A 25,513-nucleotide genomic window follows, 5' to 3' on the forward strand; every position below is an offset into this window, starting at 1 on the left:
AATCGAACCTGCAACGACGAGATGCGGCTAATGTGCATGCAGCTTTTTCTAAATACTGCCTGGGGCATTGATGAATCGATAGTGAGAGGAAAGAACAACTGGAAGAATGTAAAAGTCTAAGCTTTAGGGGTATCAAAAGCAGTTGAAGGCTAGGTGAACACTCAGAGCAGATAGCAGACGTGTTTCCACAGTGCACATGGTCACAACTGTGGCCTTTTTTCAGTACAGAAGTGTTTTCCTTTCAAATGTATTGCGTCCGGCTAGTAGTCGGGTGTTGGTTGTATCCTAGAAATTACAGTGAATCTAATTGGTAAACAGACCATTATGTGAAATTTACCATATATACTTTAGTAATGTCTTTTTTCCCCCCAATTTTATCTTTCAGAAAGTAGAGTTTACAACCGAGGAGGATCAAGAATCCAAGGAGAAGACAAAAAAGCCACTGAGCGGGGACGAGCTCAAGCAAGGGTTGGACCGCCTTCTACGTGACAAGGCCAGTGATCAGCGGATCAGAGATTGGGTTGAGGTATGTAATCGTATCTTAAAGGGAATCACAAATCCTTAAACATGCAAAGGAAATGGTACATGTTTTTTGCATAAAATCTATATCTATTTCATCCATTTACTTCAGTTTATTGTCTGTGATAATGGATTTTGAAGACAACATGTCTCGTCTTTGTCATTCTAAGCTGTGACATCATCGGAAGAAACTCTTCAAACTCAAGCCAGACGCTATATTGTTTTCCGTATTAATTACTGTATTTTCACGACCCTTTAGCTTAACCTGTTAAAAAGCCCCGTCTTTGTAGCTGGTTCTATTTCTGTATTTAACACATACATGGGGCGCACCATTCGATATGGCGCAAGTGCCCTCTGCCCTATTTCAACACAGACATTTAGCGGGAGCAAAACAGAGTTTGATTGTGTTTTATTTAAGGATGTTTTTTTTTTTTTTTTCTCGTATTGATTACAAAGTAAAGCACACGTATAAAAACTTGGCGAAGTTCGCTTTTTAGTTTCTTCCACTTGCGAATAATCGATTTATTCATTTCAATTTTCTTGCGGATTCTCGGTTTCCCTGTTCATCCACGTGGCGGAAGAAAACACAAAAAGCATTCAAAGGAGGGAAATTAGGTTTTGGGTTTTATTTATATTTGGGAGGCACAACTCAGTTCGGGCTGTCAGACTGTTGATGTACAAATACGTGTCTGTATGATGTCACCAATTACTGAAATGCTTCATGACATATATCATAGGAAATCTTAAACTTTTGGGATTCAATATATGATGACCGATTGAAAATGTACTCATCACCGAAACATCACAATCGGTCTGAAACCAGAGGCCTGAAAACTAAGAAGCCATGATAGCCCAGAAGTCCCCTGGGAAGTCTGTTAATGAGTTGATATTCTGCAAATGGGAAGTCATTCCGTTCAGGACCATCCAGTGAATCCATTTGTGTAAAACACTTACACCAAAACACATGATAATGTCGACAGAATTAAAGGATCCTCTTAAAAGCATTTCTGCATTGTTGTTGTTCCTTGTTGTGACCCGTTATTAACATTATTTTCCATATGGCTTTTAGCCTCTGATCTTTTGATTGCAACCACTCTTGGCCAATAGCAGGCTTTTTGCACGCTCCACAGCCTGCATTGGCCAGTAAGAGCTTGTCTGATAAAAGGGAGATCACCTCCTTTAGCTCTGGATAGTTTCAGCCAGTAGTAACCAATTCAAATGATGATTGAAACATTGGTAGCCAATGTTGCGCAGACATACACTGTGTTTTCAAGTTGGACCCCAAAATCAAAGTGGGTAACGGCACTCTTGGTTAATTTTTACAGTATTCTTATGCGCAAGTGTGCACAATCATTGATTGACTTCTGGAAAAAGAAGTCAAATATTTACAACTCTTTACAAATGTTTTAAAGCAAAATCCTAAGTAAAATACACCGTGCTGTTAACTGGTCATCTCCAAATGTGTAAACAGTGGGACCTCGGTTATCGTGGTTAATGGGGACCAAAACCACCCACAAAAAGTGGAAATCTGCAAAGGGGCGTCGCTACTTCGTAGATTTCCACTTTTCGCGAGTGATTTTGACCGGGTCTAAAAATTATAATTAAAAAAATAATAATAGTCATAATAATATATATATATATTTTTTTTTACTTGCACCGCACCGCGGGTGCCGTTGTTATGCCGAGAAATGCATCCCTGCCGAGAATTGCGATCCCTGTCGCGGGAGCGCGCACATGTCACTCCCGCCACTCTGACCACTTTTACCTCTTTTTATCTCACTTTTATGAAACGAGGTGAAAGTCTCCCGCTCGGGCCGCGAGGGCGCCCGGTGGCCAACTCGGCCGTAGGTCTCGGCGCTGATGCCGGTGTTATGCGGTGTCGTGCGTATCGCGCCGGTGTCGTGCGTATCGCGCCCGACGCGGATTTGGGGTTCGCTTGCGGGAGCGACCGAACGGCACCCGCGGTGCAAGTTAAAAAAAACAAAAAACATTATTATTTATTATCATTTTTAGACACGGTCAAAACCACTCGCGAAAAGTGGAAATCTGCGAAGTAGCGACGCCCCTTTTTTTTTTTTTTACTTATTACAGGCCGCGAAGCTCTGAAGTAGCGAGGTCCCACTGTAATACAATGTTGGGTTTTTCAAATTGTGATTAAATCTGACAAGGTACTAGGTAGGGCTTCAAGCTATTGTTTTCCAGCTAAGATGTCCATGCTACACTCATCTGCAGACATATGATTGCAAAAAAAAAAAAAAAAATTCAGGCAAGAAAAATAAAAACCTTTTCGTGTGTGTTCCAACTCTTGATTACTCAATGTTAGTACCACTTGCAGTGATTATCTCAGTTTTGGACAAACTTTCTTAGTGTCAGAAGAGACCAAAACTGTTAGTATTCTTCAAGTGGTCAGAGAACAGCATCTATTTTACTTTAGGAACGTCTTGGATTGAGAATTTAGGCACATTTTACAGGAATTTTAAGAGGTTAAGCTATGTTTTATCAATCATTTTTTAAAGACAGTATCCACGTAAAAATTCAAGACTTTGCTTGTCTTCCTTACAGGCCAATCTGGATGAGCAGCAGCGCTCCTCCAACCAATTTCTCCGCGCGCTCATGACCGCCGTGTGCCAGATGGCCATCATCGGTAAGATGGCCGCTATCTTGGCAGTTTGCTGTTTTGGGAATTTCTATTCTTCAACGGCTACTGCTTTTCAGGGGATCCATACAAAGTAGACACTTCGCTGATTGAGAGCCGGTCCGAACTGCTCCAGGGCTACCTAAATGATGAGGAGAAAGAGCTGCAGGGTCTCTACGCCCTGCAGGCGCTCATGGTGCAAATGGAGCAGCCTGCAAGTGAGTTGGCCATCGAGACTAATGACTTCCATAACCAACGTATTCAATGTTGGTGACAGATCAGATTTTTTTTGTTTGTGAAAGTGAGAAAATCTGTTGTGGGTTGTCAGTTCAACTCATCTGATGTTCACCAAAAACTGATTTATCAACTTTATCAAATTAAGCTGTTTTTCACCACTAGAAGGTGCTAAATAATACGCACTGTTCCTTTTAAAGAAAAAAAGTTTTTGATTTTGTGTAGGTATTCATAGAATATTTTTAAGGTTTTTGGGGTTTAAAAATGATAAGTAAAATATTTAACCATTATTAGCTGCCACTCATATACTTGTTCTCTGAGAGATGGCTGCAACTAATGATTTAACAGTCAACTTATATCAGACTTTTTCAGTCGAATAATCCGTTAATTTTTTCTTTTTCTTAAATTCAGCATCGTTATTCTCATTATTAAGCAAATATTAAAAATAAATTAGTTAAAAGTATTTATTTTATTGGAAGTAAAGCAAATATGTACAATAATTGAATTAAATTATATCTAAAAGGTTCACTAGGATGCTTTTGGAGAACGGAAACTGACCAATTACTTTTTTCGAGAAAAAATGCTCGAGAACCGAACAATTGGAGATGCGAGCACGATCTTGGACCAAATTAAGTATGAAGAGGTACCACTGTATTTCTACTGTCAATTGTTTTGTTATTATTTTTTTTCAACTACTGTAAATTCCGTATTATAAGACGCGGCTTATGTGACTAGCTTTCCACCCTGCTGCTTATGTAACGATGCGGCTAATTTATGCATTTTCGAACGGGTGCCCGAGCATTAAAGGTAAGCGTGAAACAGGTGTAATCCATGTGCCAAGGAAGACGCAAGTTTAATGTAACTGCGCTTTGAGCATGAATAAAATAAGCAGGTTTCATTAAAAAGGAGGGCTAACCACTATATTGGGAATGGTTGATGACAAATTAATTATAGGGTTCCCGCCTTCCTCAGTCACAAAAGGCATTGAATTTACTACTGTAAAAATGAGGGCTTAATTGGACTTAAACTGAAGTGCTTGAATGTCCCTTTGGATGTTGACTTTTTGTTGGTGCCGCCACGCAGATCTCTTGCGCATGTTTTTCGACGCACTCTATGACGCCGACGTCATCAAGGAGAACGCCTTTGACAAGTGGGAGTCGAGCAAAGATGCGGCGGAGCAGAACGGCAAAGGCGTGGCCCTCAAATCCGTCACCGCCTTTTTCGCTTGGCTGCGGCAGCCCGAGTCCGACAAGGAATAAACCCCGCTGCCCTCTGGTGGTCTGGAGGACGAGAAGCTACACGATTTAAGGGACGATCATGCCGGCGAGGCAGACTCAATCAAAATCCTCAATGAGGAGAAATATCTTTATTCTTTTTATTACTTTTTTTTTTGTTGTTGAGGGATGAACCCAGAAAACAATCATGTCTCTCCTTTCCTCCCACTCTTCCAACTTCATTGCTCCCCAGTCACGGACCTGCTCTCATGAAATAAACTTGAAAAGTAAATCGTCAGGATGGCTCATGCAGGCTGTGACATTTTCCAGCTACATCATGATCAATTTTGCCGCAGCCCAAGTCCGACGGCCTGATATGTTTTTTTTCTTTTTTTTCTTTTACGGGGTTCGGTCGGGTTCGCTATCTTTGAGATGATTGTCGGTAGTGTGTTGCACAGCCTGACTGAAGTACGTTTCTAAAAAGTGTCGTTGCCTGGTCAGCTGGCCTCCCACCCCCTTTTTTTTTTTCTATTTTGGAGGGCCGCAGAGGTTGTTTTTGCTGGGATTTTAAGAGGACAGACCCAAATGTGGTGCGATGCAATGCTTCCTCGCCATCACGCCGACTGACTCTTGGTCTTTTTACCTTCGCTGCGAAGGGTCACTTCACCCGATCGCCATTCAAACTTGAAATCCACAGAAAATGACATGATGCATTATGGAAAGTTAGAGCAGAAAATATCCGGGAACCTTTTTCTACATCAAGTGGGAAACTCCTTTCTGGAGCATTCTGTAAATATAAACTAATAAAGACTTTTTTTTTTCTGTTTGAAATAATGCAGTTGTCCGGATGCAGAGAGGTGCTTTAGATAATCGTTTGATTATTAGTTTTATTGGAATTTTGTAAATATATTTTTTTGCTTTCTTTATTTAAGAAATGATGGCTTCTTTTGCATCGGAAACTGGAAAGATAAGGAACATTGCAAATAAAGGACTTATTAAGTTGCGGCGAAGGTTTTTTTTTTCCCCTGATGTAGAGCAGCTATTTTTGTCTTACAGGTTTTGTATGGGTCCTTGAAATCCTTAAAAGGGAACTAAATTTTGGGTGGAATGCTTGAAATTGTTTCCATGTTTCTCATTAAGTCATCTTAAAAAATGATAGCTCTCTGGTGGCTTCGTTTTGCCAATGAATTTCTTCCCTTTTGATTAACTGCGGCTAGCGTCCCATTAAGCGTCATTGCCCAATAGGACAGGTGCAAAGATCACATATCAATTATGGTCATTTATTAAGGGCCTGGCAAACGGTCTGTCTTCCCGTCTGTGAATTGTAATGACAAGAACTTTGTGCAACTGATTTTTACCCAAACCTATTAGGGGAGAGAATTGTCTCAAAAAGGATAATTTTCTCATTGCTCAGATCCACAAATATATTTGCCATTTTCTGAAGACCTAAAAAAAAAAAAAAGCAAGTCTTGAAAAATGTACACGCAAGACTAAAAATCACCAATGTAAATATATTTGTGGCTTGGCAAAATACAAGATTCACACAAGATTTATTCTTCTAGTGGTACTGGGGAAATTGGCTTTAAAAGTCTTTAGAAAGTGATTTGACTTTGGCCATGAATATGACTGGTCTGTTATATCAAATCGAAAACACATCCTTGAAAGACTCGTTCTAGGGCTCTTTGGTCTCACGTGTTTCTATTTCATCAAAGTTGGACAATCGTCGATGTAGTTTAAAAATGACTAAATGGCATTCCAAACACCATAAGAGCGTAAATGTGAACTTTCTCATAGTCTTAAACTTAAGCCTGCATACAGATTCTAAAAATAGCTCACCAGTGAGGAGTCATGATTTTCTTGGAAACTGGAATGTTTTAGTGGTTGTAAAATATTTTTCACCTTTTTATGCTCAACTAGTTTAAAGTCAACAACACCGAATCTCCCTTATTGAGCAATCATTTAAAAAAAAAAAAAAAAAAAAAAAGGGTTTTGGAGGAATCAAGCTCTTGTTTGGTGGGGAGCTGGCTCCCTTCAGTTTCAAGACCCTGCTCATCAAGGTGATTTGTTCGCGGATGAGCTGTATGCTCAGCCCTCATTCGCCTTTTCCTTCAGTGCATTGGTAAATATATTTGTCATTGTTTTCTAACCAGATTGAATGGTGTGACATGAAACCAAAAGACAATTCGAAGGAGAGCGAAAAACCGTGCCAGTTTTTTTCAGGGATTTGTTTCATGATTCCTTTTTTATTTTGAAAAAGAAGTTTAATTTCATAGTTTGATTCGTTGTAGCAACGAAAAGTCAATATTTGAAGTTGATATTTGGTTGTGTTTGAAGTTTAAATGAGTTATTGCTACTATAATTTAGTGGAATAAGGGATTTTATATATATATATATAAGATATAAGAATACGTGTTGTGCATAATATACTATTACTGGTTTTATACTGATTAGAAGGAACACCGAAAACCTGTTTTTTTTTTTCTTGCTCCGTTCTTTATTCCTTGCCTTTTGTTTTTGTTTTTTTCCAGCTTTTTTTAATCCCTTCAGCTTTGTTTCCCCCCTTTTTCTCTTGTTCTTTATTTCCCCTTTTTTCCTTTTGTTTTATTTTCCCTTGTTTTGTTTTTTTTTAATTTCTTTTACTTGTTTATCTTTTTTCTTTTCGGTTTTCCTAGCGTTTTTCTTTTTTTCCTTTTCTATTTTCCTTATTTTGTTTTTTCATTTTTGCCTTTTTTTCATTTTTTGCTCTATTTTGGCTTTTTTTAAGCGTCTTTTTGCATAATGTTACATATTAATTGACTATATTGAATAAATATGGATTAAAGCAACTAATAAATCTACAGGGCTCTTTTTAGTGAACCGAACCTAAGGAGCCGTACTTTAAAAAGAGAGCGGAATTTCCATCACCAACTACTTTCAGTAGCCTAGATGGTAGTGTGCCCGCTTTGAGACTGGGAGGTCCTCGGCCGAGTCATACCTAATAGGTATAATGGCGGCGTCCTCTGTTGGCTGCGGCTGCATCGACTCGCTACAACGGGTCAGGTGTATCGACATTTCGTTCTGTGTACATTGTTACAAAGAATGACAATACAAAGGAAATTATTATTATTATTATTAAGTGGAGGCAACACTGTCCTCCTGTTAGAACACTTCCTCTTGTTCTACTGACAACATTTGGGCTGGGGACCAAATTTGACAGTGGGATTTTTAAGCCACATACATGTATCCATTGTTTCACATAAATGTAAGCTAGAAAAATGTTCATTCTCAGAGCTTTATTCATGTTATGAAGGTAATTAAGGTCACATAACGTGTGGACTGAGCTGACTTTGTACTGTAGGACGCGGAAGAGTTCACGCTGGCGTCTGCAGGCATACATTATATGAATAGGATACTATATGTGCTGCCAAAACTCTTCATTACTGTACGCAATTTTCTCAAGGTGGGCAGAGCGTGGCCGTAGGTGGGTGCTGCCCAATTCCTGCCCCTTAGAAAATGACAGCCGTTGTTCATGGGTTTGTTTATGAAAAAAATGGGTCTGTTTTAACTTGTGGTTGGTATACTAATTCTTGAAAATCCTATGTCATTTTCAATTATCAGCCAGTGGCAACCCCTGAGATATCAGTACAGTACGTGGATTTTTTTCATAATTGATATTCCACCACTTAGAAATAACTGCAATTCCCTGTTGATTGTATTTGGCTTTCATTTGCAGACAGATCTTTCGTTGCCTTTTCAATGTCAAATTTTGTACAATACGTGAAATGTATCTCGCAAATATATTATTTTAGTATTCTAAGGTTTTCTTGGGTCACCATGCAGAACTGCATGTTAACTGTGCAGTACTGATCAATGGTACAATTGGAGCTAGGTTTCCAACTACAGCCTGGCTGCATTCTCTCCCTAACATGATTCAAAACATCTTGACCAATCATGACCGAAGCTCTGGGCCAACATGGAGGTACAACAAGCACTGGGGGACACAACATCACCAAGCTCCATTTTGATATGACTGGATTGGCAGGAGAGGAGCAGGAACTCTGAGATCTGGCCATTGCTTGGGAAAAGCATCAAGCCAGAATGGAATGGAAATCACAGAAAAACAAAAGTATTGCCAACAACACCTAAAGGTTTCGCCACAAAAATCACCAACCACCAAGAGATTGAACCTGTCACCAAATGTAAATAAATTTGAGTTGTCACATCAGAAAAGGGGTCGGAACCAGAACTCATTGACTACATAGCTCAAACCACAGCCGCACTTGCCAGACAAAGCCTTCTGGAAAGACAACAAAATAGCAGTAAAATCAAACATCAGATTCATGCAAGCGAACGTTAATTGCATCTTCTACACTTGCGGGACATGGACTGGAAAAGAATAACATCCTGTCCATGGAGATGCCATGTTACAGGAAACTTCTAGGCATCAGCCACTAAGCCCATGTGATAAACGAAACAGTGCGCCACACCATCAGATGGCACATTGGACCCTCCGAAGAACTGTTTTCCACTGTGCACAGACGGAAACTTCAGTGATATGGTCACATCACAAGTTCATCAGGATTGGCCAAGATCATTCTCGAGGGCACGGTCCAAAAGGGCATGAGGAGAGGAAGATTGAAAAAAACTGGGCTGACAACCTTAAGGAATGGAGTGGTGTAAACATTGCCTCAACCCCAAATCAGGCCAGGAACCGTCAACAGTGGATAAAACTGTCGAGATTTGCTTGCTCATTGATACCCCATAAACTGCGAACCTTGATCCCAAGGTCATTATTTGGCACAATAATATAAGTGTAAAGGGGATCATAACGGTGCCTGATATCATAAAGCAATGGTGCGTATACAGCAGTGATGTGCTGTGAAACTTGTGGCTAGTAAGGCGTAGTCAGATATACAATCTTCATTAAGGTGGTCTTCATATACAGGGAGAATTTTCAAAATGAATAGTTTGATCAGTGGCGGCCTGAATTCGGTGTGAAACCATGAGAAAACACATCCTGTGAAGTTTCAGGTGGACTGGACATATTTTAGAAGTGCCCCAAGGCCATTTTGGTCTGGTAATATAAGCAATCAGGGCTGTGATATCAAAATAATTTGTTTCAAAACAAAATTGAAATTAGGGTTTTAGAGTGTGATGGTGTCAAGCGTAAAAAACTTGTGTCATATTGGTGTGGTAAACTATTTCAGTATCATGTTTCATTCATCACTAATTTTTTGCCAACTCAGTTTCAGATGTTTTTTGGGTCGAGCAGAGTATTCGAGTAAAAAGTATGGTGACTGAATGCAACGAGGAAAGCGACGGAGGTCTGGATCATGGGTTAGCCGAATCCCCAATAATGATGGGAATGCAGCTGTCCTCCTTGGGGGAAGTTCTGAATCAGTTCTTTCACTTCCACAACCAAGAAATGGAGGCAACGAGCCTGATGGTGGACGATGTGTTTATTGTTCTGGGAGAGGGCCAAAATCTTTATAAAGACCGATGAGCCAGACCGTCGTTGCATTCGCGGTTACCATACTTTTCACTTAAATACTCTGCTCGGCCCAATTAACATCTGAAACTGAGTTGGAAAAAAATTGCGATAAATAGAATATGATACTAAAATACAGTTTGCCATACAAATGCAACACCCTATGTGAGTTTTTTGAAACCCAAAATTCGAATGCATTTAGTTGTCTTGTTTACATTGTTATGCGCTATTTGTTTTCTCGTTGCTGCGCTTGACTGAATAATTAATTCTGGTGTTTACCAGAAGATCTTGAAGGAGAACGTTCGGCCATCAGTTCGTGCCCTTAAACTCAAGCGCTCACCAGCAAAAATCAAAAATGAAGGTTCTTGAGTGGTCAAGTCGAAGTCTGGATTTAAATCTAATCAAGATGCTGTGGTGTGGCCTTAAACAGGCAGTTCATATTAAAATAAAAACTTCCAAAATGGCTGATTGAAAACCTATTTTGCAAAGAATAGTGGGCAAAAATTCCTCCACAGCGTTGTGAAAGACTCATTACCAGTTATCTTAAACGTTTGATTTCTGTTTTCGCTGGCAAAGTTGGCCTAACTTGCTAATAGGTTGAGGTCACAATTTCTTTTTTACATAGGGCCCAATAGGTTTTGATATTTTTTCATTTTTGGGGGGTGGGGGTGGGGGGGCTGACTGGTGTTAATGAATGGTCTCAACATTTCAAAACTGCATTTTTTATTTCCTTGTGGGCACCGGAAACGTGGACATTTCTAATTTTGCCCCTTCAGTTATTTTAACGGTATCAACCACGGGCTCTTTCAGTGCTTGTTAAAAGTCCCAATTCCTTTAGGACAGGGGTAGGGAACCTATGGCTCGGGAGCCATATATGGCTGTTTTCATGAGTACATATGGCTCCGAAATAAAATGTAACTATTGCACATCTCTCTGTGGCGTTCCAAAGTCAAGTGATTTCATCCCGGTCGTGGTCCATATAAAGCCGAAGCAACTCAAGGCTGAAGTTCGATAAGAAACCATTTAAACTGATAAATAAAAACGCTGGCAAACGACTTTGATTGGGTGGGCGGATTCCTGCACACAGCGCAAGGCACTTCCTTCTCTCTCGCTCTCTCTCTCGCTCAGTGCAGTCTACACCCAGAGTAAATATGACGATATGCTTATCAGTTGCAGTAATTTGTGACATTTTTACAAAAGAACTTTGCATGCACATTGTTTTGAAACCGTTATTAAGGACAAATTTATCGGCAAAAATTGGCCTCAACACTCTTAACTGAAGGTGGAAGACAAATTGTAAATGGCACATTTACATTGATTTGGGACACAGGATTTGGCATTATTATCATTTCATACATTTGATAAAATCATCAAATGACACACAGTGAAATCAAATGTGCTGAACAATAAGCTTCTGTCTACAGAGCGTGTTTGGCAGTTTGTTGAATTTTGTCTGAAAATATATGGTGTGGCTCTCTCAATTTCTTTTTAAAACATTTTTTGCTTTTATGGCTCTTTGGGTCAAAAAGGTTCCTGACCCCTGCTCTAGGAATTGTACACCTTAACACTGTGTTCCATGCACATAACTGGGCATGTGGTTTTTGTAAATTGCGACTCTGAAAAATGCAAACTCGACAACCAAATCATCTATTGGCAGCGTGTCGGGGGGAGGTGTAGTCTTACAAAAGAGGGGGTACCGGGGGGGGAGAAGGGGGGCGGCGTGTGCCTCCGCCTTGATGACGCTCGCCATCTCGGCGACATTGGCCCACCCGAGCCCTCCATGGTGCCTCCTCTTTTTCTACCTCCTCTTTCTCCTCCGGAAATCCGAGCTTGGAGCGGCTGAAAGATGCTCGGCGTGGGGTCGTCGTGACGGTGTCAGGATCATCGCCATCGCGCCTTGCTTCTTCTTTCAAATCTGTTGATCGGCTTTGGCTTGGACGCCGTGCTGCGCATTATGATGAGCGATGTGATTTACAGGTAGGTTTCCACGGATGATCGCAGGGCCGGGAGACCGGGTTGCAAGGTGCTAAGCTTGGCATGGGGCGAGCCCCAGAATCGCCCTCCCTGCGCCCACCCCTCGATTTTCTTTTTTGCCACGTAACAGCATCATTTGCAGCTCTTGACGTCACGCGTGTGCAGCGCTGCGGTACTCGAACGCACCATTTCTTAACATAAGAGCCGTCAAGCAGCCTCCCCCGCAAAGTGGGTGGTGAGGATTGGGGGGCTCCATTCAGCTCACCTGAGGCTGGATCCCACTTGTTGGTCTTCCCTGCGCCATGGTCAGCCGCGTGGGTGTCGAGGACACTTTATTGGGGATACTGACATCCATTTCGACAATATTTTTCATACCCCTCAATCTCAGTCAATTGCTCCTTTTATTAATGATTGCAATGACTCTTATTAAAGGAAATCCAAATTCTTAAACATGAAAAATATGAGGGAATAATACGCGTTTTTTGCATAAAATCTACTGTATTTCAACGTTTTTTTTTATTTCTTTCCGGGATACTGCATTTTAAAGACAGCATGTCTCTGACAGTGTTGGGCAAGTTACTGAGAAAAGGTAATTAGTTACACTTACCAGTTAATCAATTTGACAAGTAATTATGCCCACCCCCCTGATAACTGCCACCCAAAAGTAACACATTATTGTGGAAGCATGCAGTGAATATATATATATATATATATATATATATATATATATATATATATATATATATATATATATATATATATGTATATATATATATATATATATATATATATATATATATATATATATATATATATATATATATATATATGTATGTATGTATATATGTTTTAATTTTCAGGCCACATTAGATATATTTGGTCATTTTCAGCACTGTTTGGGATTTTATGACCTGTGTCCTACCACAGGAGTTGTCTCATCATCCCTGATGCGCATGCTGGTTTACTGTAGGTAGCGCTATCGCTTTTGTGGGGATTAAAACCTGGCGGCAGGCTTGAGCTGCTTACTAAACTCCATGTTTAAATCTCACCTACCTGCTGCACTTTGACCTCCGGACAACAATTTGCCTGGCTTAGCAAGGAGATATAGGGCAGGGCCAAAGCTTTTAAACCATAACAGCCGCTTGCAGTTAGCGTCAGTTTCAGCAAAATGCTGCAAGAGCAAACACAACATGAAGCTAAAGTCGAGGTGTAGTGAAAGAAGGTGGCAGGAGGTAAATGACAGAAGGTCTTTTTCCCCTCTCTCCCCCGATTCGTGATAACGACGCTCTTTTGTGATTTGCAGGTGAAATCCGAGGAAAGTGACATGATTCCAAAGTCAGGAAAATCTCCGGTGGACTCAAGGAAAGGTGTGGGCATCCATGAGTTTGCGGCACTTGCTCGATCCTCCCTTAATGGTAAAACTTTTTGAAATTTCGTCACCATATTTGGATAAACAATCTGTCAGTGGTGGGCTGTGTGTTTTACATCTAGGCCTTCAGTAGTGCTACATCTGAATTAATTTAACCCTCACTATTTTATGACTATACAAGCTTTACTGTGGCTAAACATAATCAGGAATAACCTCATTAAATTGCAATATTATATAGGAATATAACCATATTCTACTCACCAGAAATCCCTCCTCCTTTCTTCACTTGTTAATGGACATTTGGTTATGTAAATCTGTGTTTCTCTCAGCTACGAGAGAAAGGAACTCTACATCGTTTTCTTTGTTTTTGGATCCATAGCTTTCATGGTGTCCTTGAGATGAAAGTTCCTGCTTGCCCCGGTTGTGACAGGCTTGCTTGCTTTGGAGTTGTCCGACCTTTATTGATAAAGTCCACCTTTTCTTCAAAAGTCTGTCTTTAAAATGGCTTTGACAGAAAATCTGCAACCAAATTCACTTCTTCTCCTTCTAGAGCCATTGTCGATTGACAAAATCACTATTAAATCAACACAACACTCTATTTACTTGTGTAGCTATTTACCGATACAGTTTACTAGCTTTGGCTGATACAATCTAACACTAATCAATCATTCTTCTTTGTCCCCGTCAAGTTTAACGCCGGTTGGCACTGTCCCTTTGGTGGATTACTGCCCCCTTGCGAGTGATAGTTTAGATGAATAGATAGATAGAAAGAAATCTATCTATAGATAGATTACTGACCCTGGCAACAAGTAATGCCTGAAATATGATTAGTTTAATGAAAATATGAAATATGATTGGTTTAACGTTTGAATCTGAACACACATTTGGAAGCAGCACAACCTGTTGAAAAGCAGTGAAAGAAAGCTCACAATTTGAAATCATTTAATAATTACGCATGGATAAAATATGATTAACATCCCACGATTAGGATACTTTTTAGGCCAACAGAGAAGTCCTTGCAAGCCCTGACGGCCCACCACTGCAAGATTTTGACAGCGTTGTATTTTGTAACACGGTTGTGTGTAAGCAGGCATCTCTCAGGCGGTGAGGGACCATGTGACCAAGCCCACCTCACTCGCCCAGGGCCGGGTGGCCCACCTTATCGAGTGGAAAGGTTGGCCAAAGCCCGCCGACCCGCCACAGGCAGCAAACTTCAGCTCCTACTGCCACCTGAGCGAAGGCGAGAAGGAAGCCCGCTTCGCTGCAGGTGACAAACATGCACACACCATGGGGAGTCATAAATACATTCGTAATCTGAAATCTCTTCATTTTAAATTAATTTAAATGAATGAATTGGGATGATAGTTTTTCTCACAAAAATGATTTATTTTAGAGATATACCAGTACTTTTTATTAAATTTCAGGAGGCACAATGTATTATCTGCAGTGTTGGGCATTTTACTGAAAAACAGCAATTAGTTACTGTTCCTAGTTACTTCATTTAAAACGTAACCCCAAGATTACTGACACTTAAAAGTAAAAAGCTGCTCTGAAAGTAACAATCTGGTTAAAGATTACCGTATATTATACTCGCATATAACTAGACAACTGCCTAAAACTGCTCTAAAATATCCACATAGTAAAATATATGCAAGAAAATGTGTACAGCCAACCTGTAGAAGCAGTGAATCCTTTTTTCATATTTGTTGGCTTGTGCAAACTTGAGCGCTTGCAAAGGAACACTTTGCTGAGACACTCCACATCCATTTTGTTCCTGGATGTGAAACCGATCTAAGATTTTCTTTCTCCAATAGCGGGTACTGTCGGAGATGTTTTCTTTTTCCATCAGGCATAGCAAGAATAATGTTACGAATAAAAACACCAAAATTAAGCACACATTTTCAGTAAATTCTGTGCTTACATTAGTTTGTTGTCCCTGTACAAGCCATGCCCTCCACTACACGCGCTGCCTACTTGTGACACACAACCAAATATAAGCATATAAGCTGACCACCTGATTAGGGTATTATATTTTATCGTTGTAAATTTAGCTTGTACGGGAGAGAGAACATCTCCATAAGGAGAAGAACATAGCCCTTGTACTCTGTGCTTGAGGCGGCACCACCATAACAGTACTTCATTGTACTTTGTAGGTAAATATTAACACACTTCAGAATGGATTTTTTTTGACTTGATGAGGGATGTGACAAATACGCAACAACCAGACAATGCTATACTTGTTGACCTGAAACAATCAAGTAGCGAAATAATGTAGTAACGACTGTGGAGTTACAACATTAGTAATACGCTTTGGTACTCGTTCCAGAGAAAATTAATAGCGTACATTTGTAACTTGCTAGTACCAATATGAGTCACTTGTTTCAAAAAGTATGCAGAACTGCAATTCCTGATGTGGACTAGTAGCTGCTTCTTGCACGTGCGTCCTTTGACCTAGTTGTGTTTAGCAACAGCAGTAACGCTTGCAACCTCAACCTTCTGTCAAGCACCTAATCCCATCAAGGCTCATTGAGATCTTAGGGGCAAGCAGATAGGGGCAGTGGCCCGGCAGGAAAAACTTTTCTGAAGGCGATGTGATTATCATCTGTGATGTTTCCTGGAAAATGGTAGTGCATCTGCTGACAGTGATTTCCCAAAGGTGACTGAGCCAAGTCACTTTCATCTGCATGCATCAAAAGTCACCAAATGAAGCATGCTCCCATCGTGATGTTGGGGTCATTCTGGTTACCGTCTTTTGAAATTTCAATTAATCAAAATCTATTGTTCATGCCCTAAAACTTTGAATTAGAGTTTTAACCCAAACTTTAACTCAAGAGTTTAGGGCACTAGACCTCTTTGACCACTAGATGTCCCTGTGCTGCGTAGAGTTACCGAAAACGAGTGCTAACAACCACAAGGAAGAATACAAAGTACGGAGACTCAAAGTGACCGTAACGCACCACTTTCCTTCTCATTTTGTTGTCTAGTTTTTTGTGAGATTCCTGGTTTTTGGGTACCCGTAGCAGGAAGATGGCCGACAAACATGTCAGCTCACTCAGGTTGAGGCTCATTATGTGTAAAATGAATGACTTTTTTTTTAACCAAAAGGTATTTTTAAAAAAAATGCATATTTGTATGATAGTTCATGTATTTTGGTCTATTTTTCAATTCACTATGGTTTTCAAATGGATGATTTATTTTACGACTAGGAGGTGCTAAATAATACACACTGTCCCTACAAAGCACCTTGAAAGCTTTTACACGTTGTATAACAGTTCGTAGACGACATATATCATGTTATTAAATAATTTATTATATTATCATATTATCCCTAGAGGTTGAAACTAAAATGAGTCGATTCGACCCAAAGCGCAAGAAAGGAGACAAACTCACTCCAGGTTGGCATTTTTGAGAAATGTAATTTTGGGCAAGGAACCTTGAATCCAAACAACAATATTTACTTTAGGATGATAAAACGTCACGGGCTCAATTGACCCAAAGTATCAAATCAAGGCTCACTAATTTTGGGCCGTTAACGTGTCATAATGACCCTACTTCATTACAGTGGGGTAAGTATGCACCCAACTTTACAGTACAATTAATAAATCATTGGTAAATTTGCATATTTTATTCAGTCAATTGCCTGGGGGCTATTAGGACTCATTTCTTAAGTAGGGCTAACATTTCACTCAAGCTGTAAAATGACTGTATCATTGTATAAACCACATGGTTCAAAGCCTGAATGAAAACAGACTAATTGTGTTTTTTTTTTTTTTGCAGTTTTAGAATTTCACATTACTTTTGACTCTCTGTCATCTTTTGAGACTTTTTAAAAAGGAAAATTGCCCTGTGCCCTGGGGCTATTTGACAGTATTAATGTTCAGGGCCCATTTCATGTCCTTTAAGCTCTGTAGGAGGGAGAAAACTTAACTTCATTGTTTTCTGCCTTTTTACTGGATGAGGAGAACACAACGGAATTTTAAGTATTAAACGTGTTTCACAGACAATGCTCACTAAGTTTATTAAGTGGGATTACCTCATTTGCGTTCCCTTTTCAAGGTTTCTTCATTTACCTCACGTTGAGGTTTTGAGTTTTTCCTTGCCCTCATGTAGGTTTTAGATCAGGAGATGGTGTAATAATAGTTGGTAGTTTGTCCTTTGAGAATCCTTGTGATTAAGGGCTATACAAATAAACATGACTTGACTTGACTAGAGCAACATGACCCCATTTTATTTTGCAAGCCAAATTAACGTCCAATAAATATTCAATACATAAATGGTTCCTGCAAGCCTTATGTCCTCCGGCAGACCGTTCCACAGGTGAGGACCAATTTGGCTGAATGCAGCTTCACCATAGGTTTTGGTCCTCACCCTGGAAACAGTTAACAAACCGCTGCCAAAGGACCTTAAGGACCGAGAGGCCTGATATAATAAAAGCAGATCAGACAGATACGATGGCCCAAGATCATCAAGACATTTAAGAACTAGTTAAAGGACATTAAAATTGATAGTGAAATGCACAGGGTGCCAATACAGAGATTTTAAAACTGGTGAAATCTGATCCCTCCCTCCGGCCTCCACATGTGCGACTGAATTTTGTATTAGCTGCAAGCCGGCAACGTTATTTTCGGGAAGACCCGAGAGCAGGGCATTACAAAAATCTAAATTAGATATTATTTAAGCATGCGTCTACACCTCGGTGCTTGCCTGAGAAGGAAACGGGCTGACTCTGGCTGTAGTCTTGTGACGATAAAACCTAATATTAGTTACATTTTGGATATCCATCAATTATCTGCACTGTTGTGGGGGTGCTGGATCCCATCCCAGCTATCTTCATGCAGTGGGCAGGGGACACCCCGAACTGGTTGCCAGCCAGTCGCAGGGCACACATAGACAGACAATTCACTTGCTCATTCACACCTAGGGACAATTTGGACCGTCCACTTAACCCAATAGCATGTATTCGAAATGTGGGAGGAAACCGGAGTGCCTGGAGGAAACCTACGGAAGCCCGGGGTGAACATGCAAACTCTGCACAGGGAGGCTGGTAGCTGGATTTGATCTCCTGACCTTAGAAATGTGCCACGGATCCATTAACCACTCAGCTGGCATGCCGCCCTGTATTTCTGATTTGTAAAATAAAATTTAGCTCAGAATAAAAATAACAATGCCGGTAGTCGCCTTGCACGGCTGACATGGATGAAAATGAAATGATCTGCATTTCTATAGCGCTTTTCAAGTCAATGACTTCCCAAAGCGCTTTACATTGTGCTTCACATTTCCCAATAGCGGCCGTGATCTGTGCAACCATGTAAGGCGCTAACCTGCTTATTGGGGGTAATTGGGGGTTCAATGTCTTACCCAAGGACACTTTGACATGTAACACGGACAAGCCGGGATTCGAACTTGGATCCCTTAATCCTAAAACGATCGCTCTACCTCCTGAGCTACTGGCTATCGGTATGTGAGTGTGTGTGAATGGGTAAGTGTGAAGCACATTGTAAAGCACTTTGGGAGGTCTTCATTGACTTGAAAAGCGCTATATAAATGCAGACCATTTACCATTTGAACTTGCATTTTTAACACAATGTGATGGATTTTAAAAAAAAGTTTCTCTCTCTAACTTTCAGGACCAATGATAAATTCATGACTTTTGTTTCGTCCTGGTTAAAAGTTCTCTGCCATCCTCGACTTTATATCTAAAGTTAACTCTTGGACTTGTGTCATCTGCTGAGTTCAAAGAGCCCTTGTTTTATATACAGTCCAAATGTACAGTCCAGCATGACTTCATTGACTTGATTCCCATGTTCTTCCAAAGGCGTGGCTGAGCAGTTTGCCATCGCTGAAGCCAAACTGCGAGCGTGGGCATCGGTGGACGAGGACGATGCAGATGAAGAAGACTCCAACGACGAGGACGTCAAAGCGGCCTCATGCGCAGACTACACTCCCCGAAGTGTGGCAGGTAACCCCCCTGAAATAATTCTGTGCCCCCTGCCAGCATTCCGCCTCTGTCCATGACCAAAGCCTACCTTCCCATTTGAGGTAAGATCAGGCCTAAAAAAAATCCAACCTCAGCCGACCCAGACATGCGGGTTTCAAAGCTCGACCCTGCCCAAGCCCGACCAATTAAATTGATTTGCAGGACATTCTGGGATGAAAATGTTAATGTAACAAAGGACTGTCTTAAATACAGTCCAAATGCCAACCCGAACGCCCAAAAAGATGAAAAAGGAATACAAGCAGCTTGGCAGAGAATGCAACGATGATTTTAACTTTCAGGACCAATGATAAGTCATGAATTTATCATTGGTCCTGAAAGTTAGAGAGAGAAACTTTTTTTAAAAATCCATCACATTGTGTTAAAAATGCAAGTTCAAATGGTAAATGGTATGCATTTATATAGCGCTTTTTAGCCAGAAGAAGGCATCAGCAAGTAGAATAGTAGAATAGTTCAAATGTACGGACACCACCTTTTGAGGACACCTCCAATGCCGCACCCACCTTTAGTTTGTCATCCACACGTTGTTTTAGTATACATTTTTATAAACCTATATATATGTGTAATACACACACACATATATATATATATATATATATACATATTTTTTCTAAATTATCGAGATGGAAGCCCGGCTAGACCCGAACATAATGATTGACATTTTAGGCTGGACCCAGGTCAGACTCTGGGTCAGGGTCGGGGTCAGACTCAGGCTTAAGATCTTACCTCTGCTTCCCATTTCTCTCACCAATGTAGATTTTCTGACTCCCTCCTCCTATTTTAGACTCCACCACGTCCGATCCCTTATGTGGGGCTCCCGCCCGTTCTGAAGGCATTTCCGAGGAAGAGGAGGAGGCTGGCGGTGGCGAGGTGTGCATCCACCACAAGCCCGGTTGGAGACCCGGCCGTTTCGACTCCTGCTACTCCACCTCGCACTCGGAGTCTCCCGGGGAGGAAGACGAGGACGAGGAGGACGACGTGTTCCAGGAAGCACGACAGTGGAGCGGCGGCCGTTTCCCGTTGGACCGGGCCTCCTCTGGAGTGGCGTCCCTGGACGAGGAAGACCAAGAAAACCAGGAGCAGGAAGCGGACGGCGAGGAGGAGAAAGAGTATTTGATGTGATGTGTGCTCCGTGTCGTCCTTGGTGGATATGACCTCATCTGTTCTGCTTTGCCTGGTGTCCTTCTGGGACACAGCAGGATGTAATGCTGTCAGTTTTGTACAGTTTTTGGTGTCAAGTGTTGCTCTGGCGTTGTTTTTCTATGGAATATTTTGTAGTGTTGTATTTTATCGGGTTCATGCTGTGTCACGTGGATGTTGATACTGAATGTCCTTGCACATGTCGAAATATAAGGTGACTTTCTTGGGGGAAATCAAGAGTCTTGTTGTTTATTGAAACCGGAGTGGATAAAGTTTGCTTCCATTCAAAGTACGGTAAGAAATATACGCGACTTCTGTTTAATGCAAAATATCACCGGGATGGGTTTACCTCAATGTTATCTGGTTGATTAACGGGAGTCAGCAAACAAAGCTACACTAGGTTTGGTGCCTTTTTCAAAATTTAAGTTTGAAAGGGACATTGGGTATTATTGAAGGCCTCCAAGTGGTAAAGAAACTCTATATTCATTAAAAAAAATATTGTTTTGAATAATAAGCAAAAATAAATGAACTATCATATAAATGTGCATTTTCAAAAAAATACTCGTAGGTCGAGAAATATTTATTTATTCGACATCACATGATTGTTGGCCATTTTTCTGCTATGGGTACCCCCAAAATAAAAGGAATCTTGTAAAAGGCTAGCCAAAAAAATAGAAGAAAGGTGGTGCAGTTTGGTCACTTTGAGTCGCCGTGGTGATCATTCCTCTTTGTGCATTTGAGCACTCGTTTTTGGTTGCACTGCACAGTACAGCGACGTCATGTGGTCAAAAACAGTCCCTTTTTTCAGTATAATGGGAAAATATATACCTGAAATGAGCCAAAATGTCCTTACGCAGCAGATGGTCCATTTAAAAATAAATAAATACATAATTTTACATTTTCTCTGTACTGGTGGTATAGAAGATTGAAGGAGACAGTAAACATAGGGGTCTTCATGAAAAACCATTTTTAAGTATGATATTTCCCACCTAAACAACACACTCACACCATCCAGAAAAAAAAAACAAAAAAACAAAACAGAAAAGGAGAATCATCTCGGTCAGTCCTAAAGATCTCGTGACGTGACCACTTCTTAAACATGTCCGGTCCATCTGAAACTTCACAGATTGTGTTTTCTCTTGGTTTCACACCAAATTCAAGCCGCTACTGATCAAAATATTCATTTTGAAAATTCTACGTATATATGAGGACCACCCTAATAAAGGTTTTCTATTTGACTGTTCCTCAACAATAATATGTTTCACAATACATCACTGCTGCATACTCACCATTGCTTTATAATATCGGGCGCCCCAAAACTCACCGTTATGATAAGCTTCACACTTAGATTACTGTGCCAAAACATGACCTTGGGATCACGGTTCGCGGTTCACAGGGTATCAATGAGGAAAAACTCTCGACAGCTTTCTCCACTGTTGATGGTTCCTGGCCTGATTTTGGGTCTTGGCAAAGTTGTCACCAGTCCATTCCTCAATTTTGTCAGCCCAGTTCTTTTTTCGATCTTCCTCTCCTCATGCCCCCTTGGACTGTGCCATGGAGAATGATCTTGGCCAATCCTGATGATTTTGTGACGTGACCATATAACTGAAGTGTCCGTCTGCACATAGTGGAAAACAGTTCTTCGTAGGGTCCAATGTGCCCCCTGATGGGTTTGCGCACTGTTGCTTGCTGATACCTAATAGTTTCCTGTAGCATCGCATCTCCATGGCCAGGATTTTCTTTTCGAATTGTGCAGTGAGAGTCCATGTCTCGCAAGTGTAGAGGAAGATGGAACTGGCAGGCGCTTGCATGAATCTGATGTAGGATTTCACTGCTATGTTCTTGTCCCTACAGATGGATTTAAGTCTGTCAAGTGTGGGTGTTGTTTGAGCTATCCTGGCCATGATTTCTGGTTCTGATCCCTCTTCTGATGTTAAATTTGGTGACAATTAAAATACACATACATTAGTTAATCAAGGGGAACGGGTGCCGCTCAGAGCTAGATATGTCAAACTGCAGGGTCTCCATGTGTGATTAAAGGAATGCAAAGTCTCATTGAAGGCCTGTAGGAAACTTTAATGAGAAAATATGATTTTCACAAGCCTCTGGTTTTGCAATATTTCCCTAATTCATTTGTTGTGTGTATGCGTCCTTTCAAGGAGGATGAGTCTCCTCCCAAGTAGGATGAAAAAGCAAATGGCAGTTTGTGATGGTTTAGATTGGTGTGGTGGTGTCGGGCTTCCGAAAAGGGCAGTGAGCGGGTCTAGGTCTATCGGAAAGCCGAAGACTTTACTTAATATATGAAGAATTTAAGACCAAAAGTCATTAAGTTTGGGACAAGACCAATACATATGTACGTGATTGGCTGGTGATTGTTTATATCTGTTACAAGAGTCCGGCCTGTCCGGGAATTATTTTGCTCGTATTCGTTGGTGAGAGAGCTTCTTTGCAGGATCTCACATTGGAGGAGTTGCTGTCTTGCGCAAATAGATTAACAGTGCACAGTGTTGACTATTTGGTCCCATTGCTAAAACAGAAATTATGATTTTCACATCTTCGTCCCAGACAGACCTTGAAGAATTCAGTAACGTTGGATTGAGTTTAAAAATAGAGAGATCAAGCTTCGAGATTAGGGATTTTTGTGTCTAATGATTATAAGGAGTCCATCAGGGTCGATTTGGAAAGTGAGGAAATTGGTTTTGGATACACCGCTGAGTCTGAAAGTAATGAAATAAATGAGTGGCGGAGAGTCTAAACTAGAGGTAATAAATGAGGGAAATACACCATCAATGTACAGATAGTCCAGGGTCTTCAGGTCACTGTTTCAAAGGCATCATCAGAGCAGGTTTGAAAGAATGAGCAATTTCTGTGGACAGGGGGAAGTCAAGACGAGCAGTGAAGTCCAAATTGTTTTCTGGATTCAGATGGTCCATTTTTTGCTTATGTTTACCAATCTTAAAGGTATTTCTTTTAGTTGGCCAAATTACTCACAACTTGTTATTTATATGCTAATTTTGCATATTTGAAAGGGACAGTGTTTATTATTTGGCAACTGTAACTGAAAACGATCGCTAAAAAGCACAAATAAAAACCAACCACAAAGATTCAAAGTGACCAAACCATATAATTTTTCTTCTCAATTTTTTATCTTTTCGCGAGGGTTGTTTCCCCCGGGTTTCCTGTAGCAGCAAGATGGCCTACAATGACCTTATCTCCTTCTACGTGAGGCTCATGTTAAACAAATGCAAAATTAACAATGTATTTAAATAGAAAGAAGTTTTCATGAGAGTTTGTGTATTTTATTTTTTTAATGAATAAAGTTTACCACAAGGGGACTCTAAATAATACACACTGTGTCTTTAGGGATAATTATTTTATTTTATTAAACATGTGACAGTGTATATTATTTGACACCCCCTGGTATTAAAAGAAATAATGACCACAATATTGAAATAAATAATAATAAAAAAAATACACAATCACGTAAATGTGAATTTTTGAAATCACTTGTAGGTCGAGAAATTAGCTTTTTTTTTATTTATTTATCACAAGTCGTATTACAGGAAGCTGGCTTAATGGTCTGACATCTTGCTGCCAAGGGTACCCCAAAACCTCAAAAAGGCTGGGCAAAAAAATGTAAATATTAAATGAAATTAAAATAGAACATTATGGTCATTTTGAGTCTCGAGTTGTTTGTATTTTTCCTCGTCCTTCGTAGCACTCGTTTTCGGTTCCACTGCTGTACACCATACAGCGCCATCTAGTGGTCAAATAATACACACTGTCCCTAACAGGAAAAGGTTACTCAAATGAGGGAAGATTTCATGTTTTGCAGTGTAGCGATTAAAAAAAAAACTACAGAGACCATTTTTCCCAAGGTGCTTTTTCTTGAAACGTAAATCTGCGGCCCATGTACAAAAAACATATTTCATATTCTCAGAAAAATAACTATGACTGCTCGACTCGAATAAATTCAGGCTCTATTTACATTTGCTGGTAAGACAACATCCAAGAACATGTGCAGGCAATGGAAAAGGGGAATGTTTACTACAGACTTATTGCTTAACCAGATACGCCCGCTCATTTCATTTTGTGTGCTTCCCGGATCATAAATATACCCAACTGGTCATATAAGCTTTTCTAATCCAAAATGGACGACTTGCGTGCCCATTTTTGTGGGACAATGGCTGTTAAGACGGTCGCCCGTAAAAAAATGACTCGCTGGCAAGCAAAAATTCAAGTCATATTTACAGTGTGCTTCATGCAAGCCGTTTTTCATGGAAAACAAAAGAAAAAATCATCTGGGCTATCCCAAACTTTTGAACGGTATGTACTGTATCACATACTACATTAAGTATTTGATAGAATATAAGCTGTGCTAGCTGAGCCCATTGTGGGAAATAGGTAGTCAAGAGTGAGCTTTCCTCTCGTTTGGTCACCACAGACGGAATGGACGGAAATTTCAAGAATCCGGCTGGTGATTGGACAATCAGTCATAAATCATAAAAAGTAACTTGTGGCATCATTATGCTGATGCTAATGATATCAATTCGGAGCTATCGATATACAGTATATACTTAAAAAGGCCTTGATATTAGAGCAGGGTGTGGGGGACATTTTCTCAATCGAATGCAAAATATAGGCAATGGTTTAACTCATTTCAAGCCTTTTTGATATTGAACATTTTTAAAAGTACATGAAAATTTCGACTTAAATTTCAAGTTGCATAAATATCAAGAATTGCAGTTACCTCACCATCATTTGTTCCCCCAAACTATTTACAGCAGCACCCTAACGAATTAGTAATATATTAAAAAGTGAAACTCACAGATACTGTACTGTAAAAAGAGATATTAGTGGCAAAGATGTACTCATTTAAAGTATATATTTTCTTATTTTGAGATAATTTATCTTGTTTTTCTAATAAAATTAGAAAATGTGGATTTGTCTAATTAGCAATTTTTTC

General features: G+C 40.2%; 3 protein-coding genes across 12 annotated transcripts in view; 2 read left to right on the plus strand and 1 right to left on the minus strand.

Moving 5' to 3' along the window:
• eif4g1a (eukaryotic translation initiation factor 4 gamma, 1a) overlaps nt 1–5,606 on the plus strand; it is a 32,552-nt gene extending 26,946 nt beyond the window's left edge. For all 6 annotated transcript variants that reach the window (XM_088337004.1, XM_088337021.1, XM_088337012.1 and 3 more), the window contains 4 exons: nt 386–526; nt 3,082–3,163; nt 3,235–3,372; nt 4,472–5,606. In XM_088337004.1, coding sequence (XP_088193130.1) covers nt 386–526; nt 3,082–3,163; nt 3,235–3,372; nt 4,472–4,647 — 537 coding nt within the window. In that variant the 3' untranslated portion in view covers nt 4,648–5,606. The remainder of the gene's footprint in view (nt 1–385; nt 527–3,081; nt 3,164–3,234; nt 3,373–4,471) is intronic.
• The window catches only part of LOC148374475 (uncharacterized), a 224,943-nt gene that overhangs the window by 110,591 nt on the left and 88,839 nt on the right, over nt 1–25,513 (minus strand). The window lies entirely within an intron of this gene.
• Nucleotides 11,774–20,780, plus strand: fam131aa (family with sequence similarity 131 member Aa). Of its 4 annotated transcripts, none has more exons than XM_088337036.1 (5): nt 11,774–12,046; nt 13,347–13,458; nt 14,500–14,679; nt 19,228–19,371; nt 20,192–20,780. In XM_088337036.1, the coding sequence occupies exons 2-5, from the start codon at nt 13,368–13,370 to the stop codon at nt 20,527–20,529; spliced, it is 753 nt and encodes a 250-aa protein (XP_088193162.1). In that variant the 5' UTR covers nt 11,774–12,046; nt 13,347–13,367; the 3' UTR covers nt 20,530–20,780. The 4 variants fall into 4 exon arrangements, with proteins under 4 accessions (XP_088193162.1, XP_088193163.1, XP_088193160.1 ...); XM_088337037.1 differs by having other exon boundaries at nt 14,503–14,679; XM_088337034.1 differs by lacking the exon at nt 11,774–12,046 and adding an exon at nt 13,134–13,275.

Source organism: Urocampus carinirostris, chromosome 1 (assembly GCF_059441175.1).
Source record: "Urocampus carinirostris isolate Australia breed hairy pipefish chromosome 1, RoL_Ucar_1.0, whole genome shotgun sequence".
NCBI classification, from domain to species: domain Eukaryota; kingdom Metazoa; phylum Chordata; class Actinopteri; order Syngnathiformes; family Syngnathidae; genus Urocampus; species Urocampus carinirostris.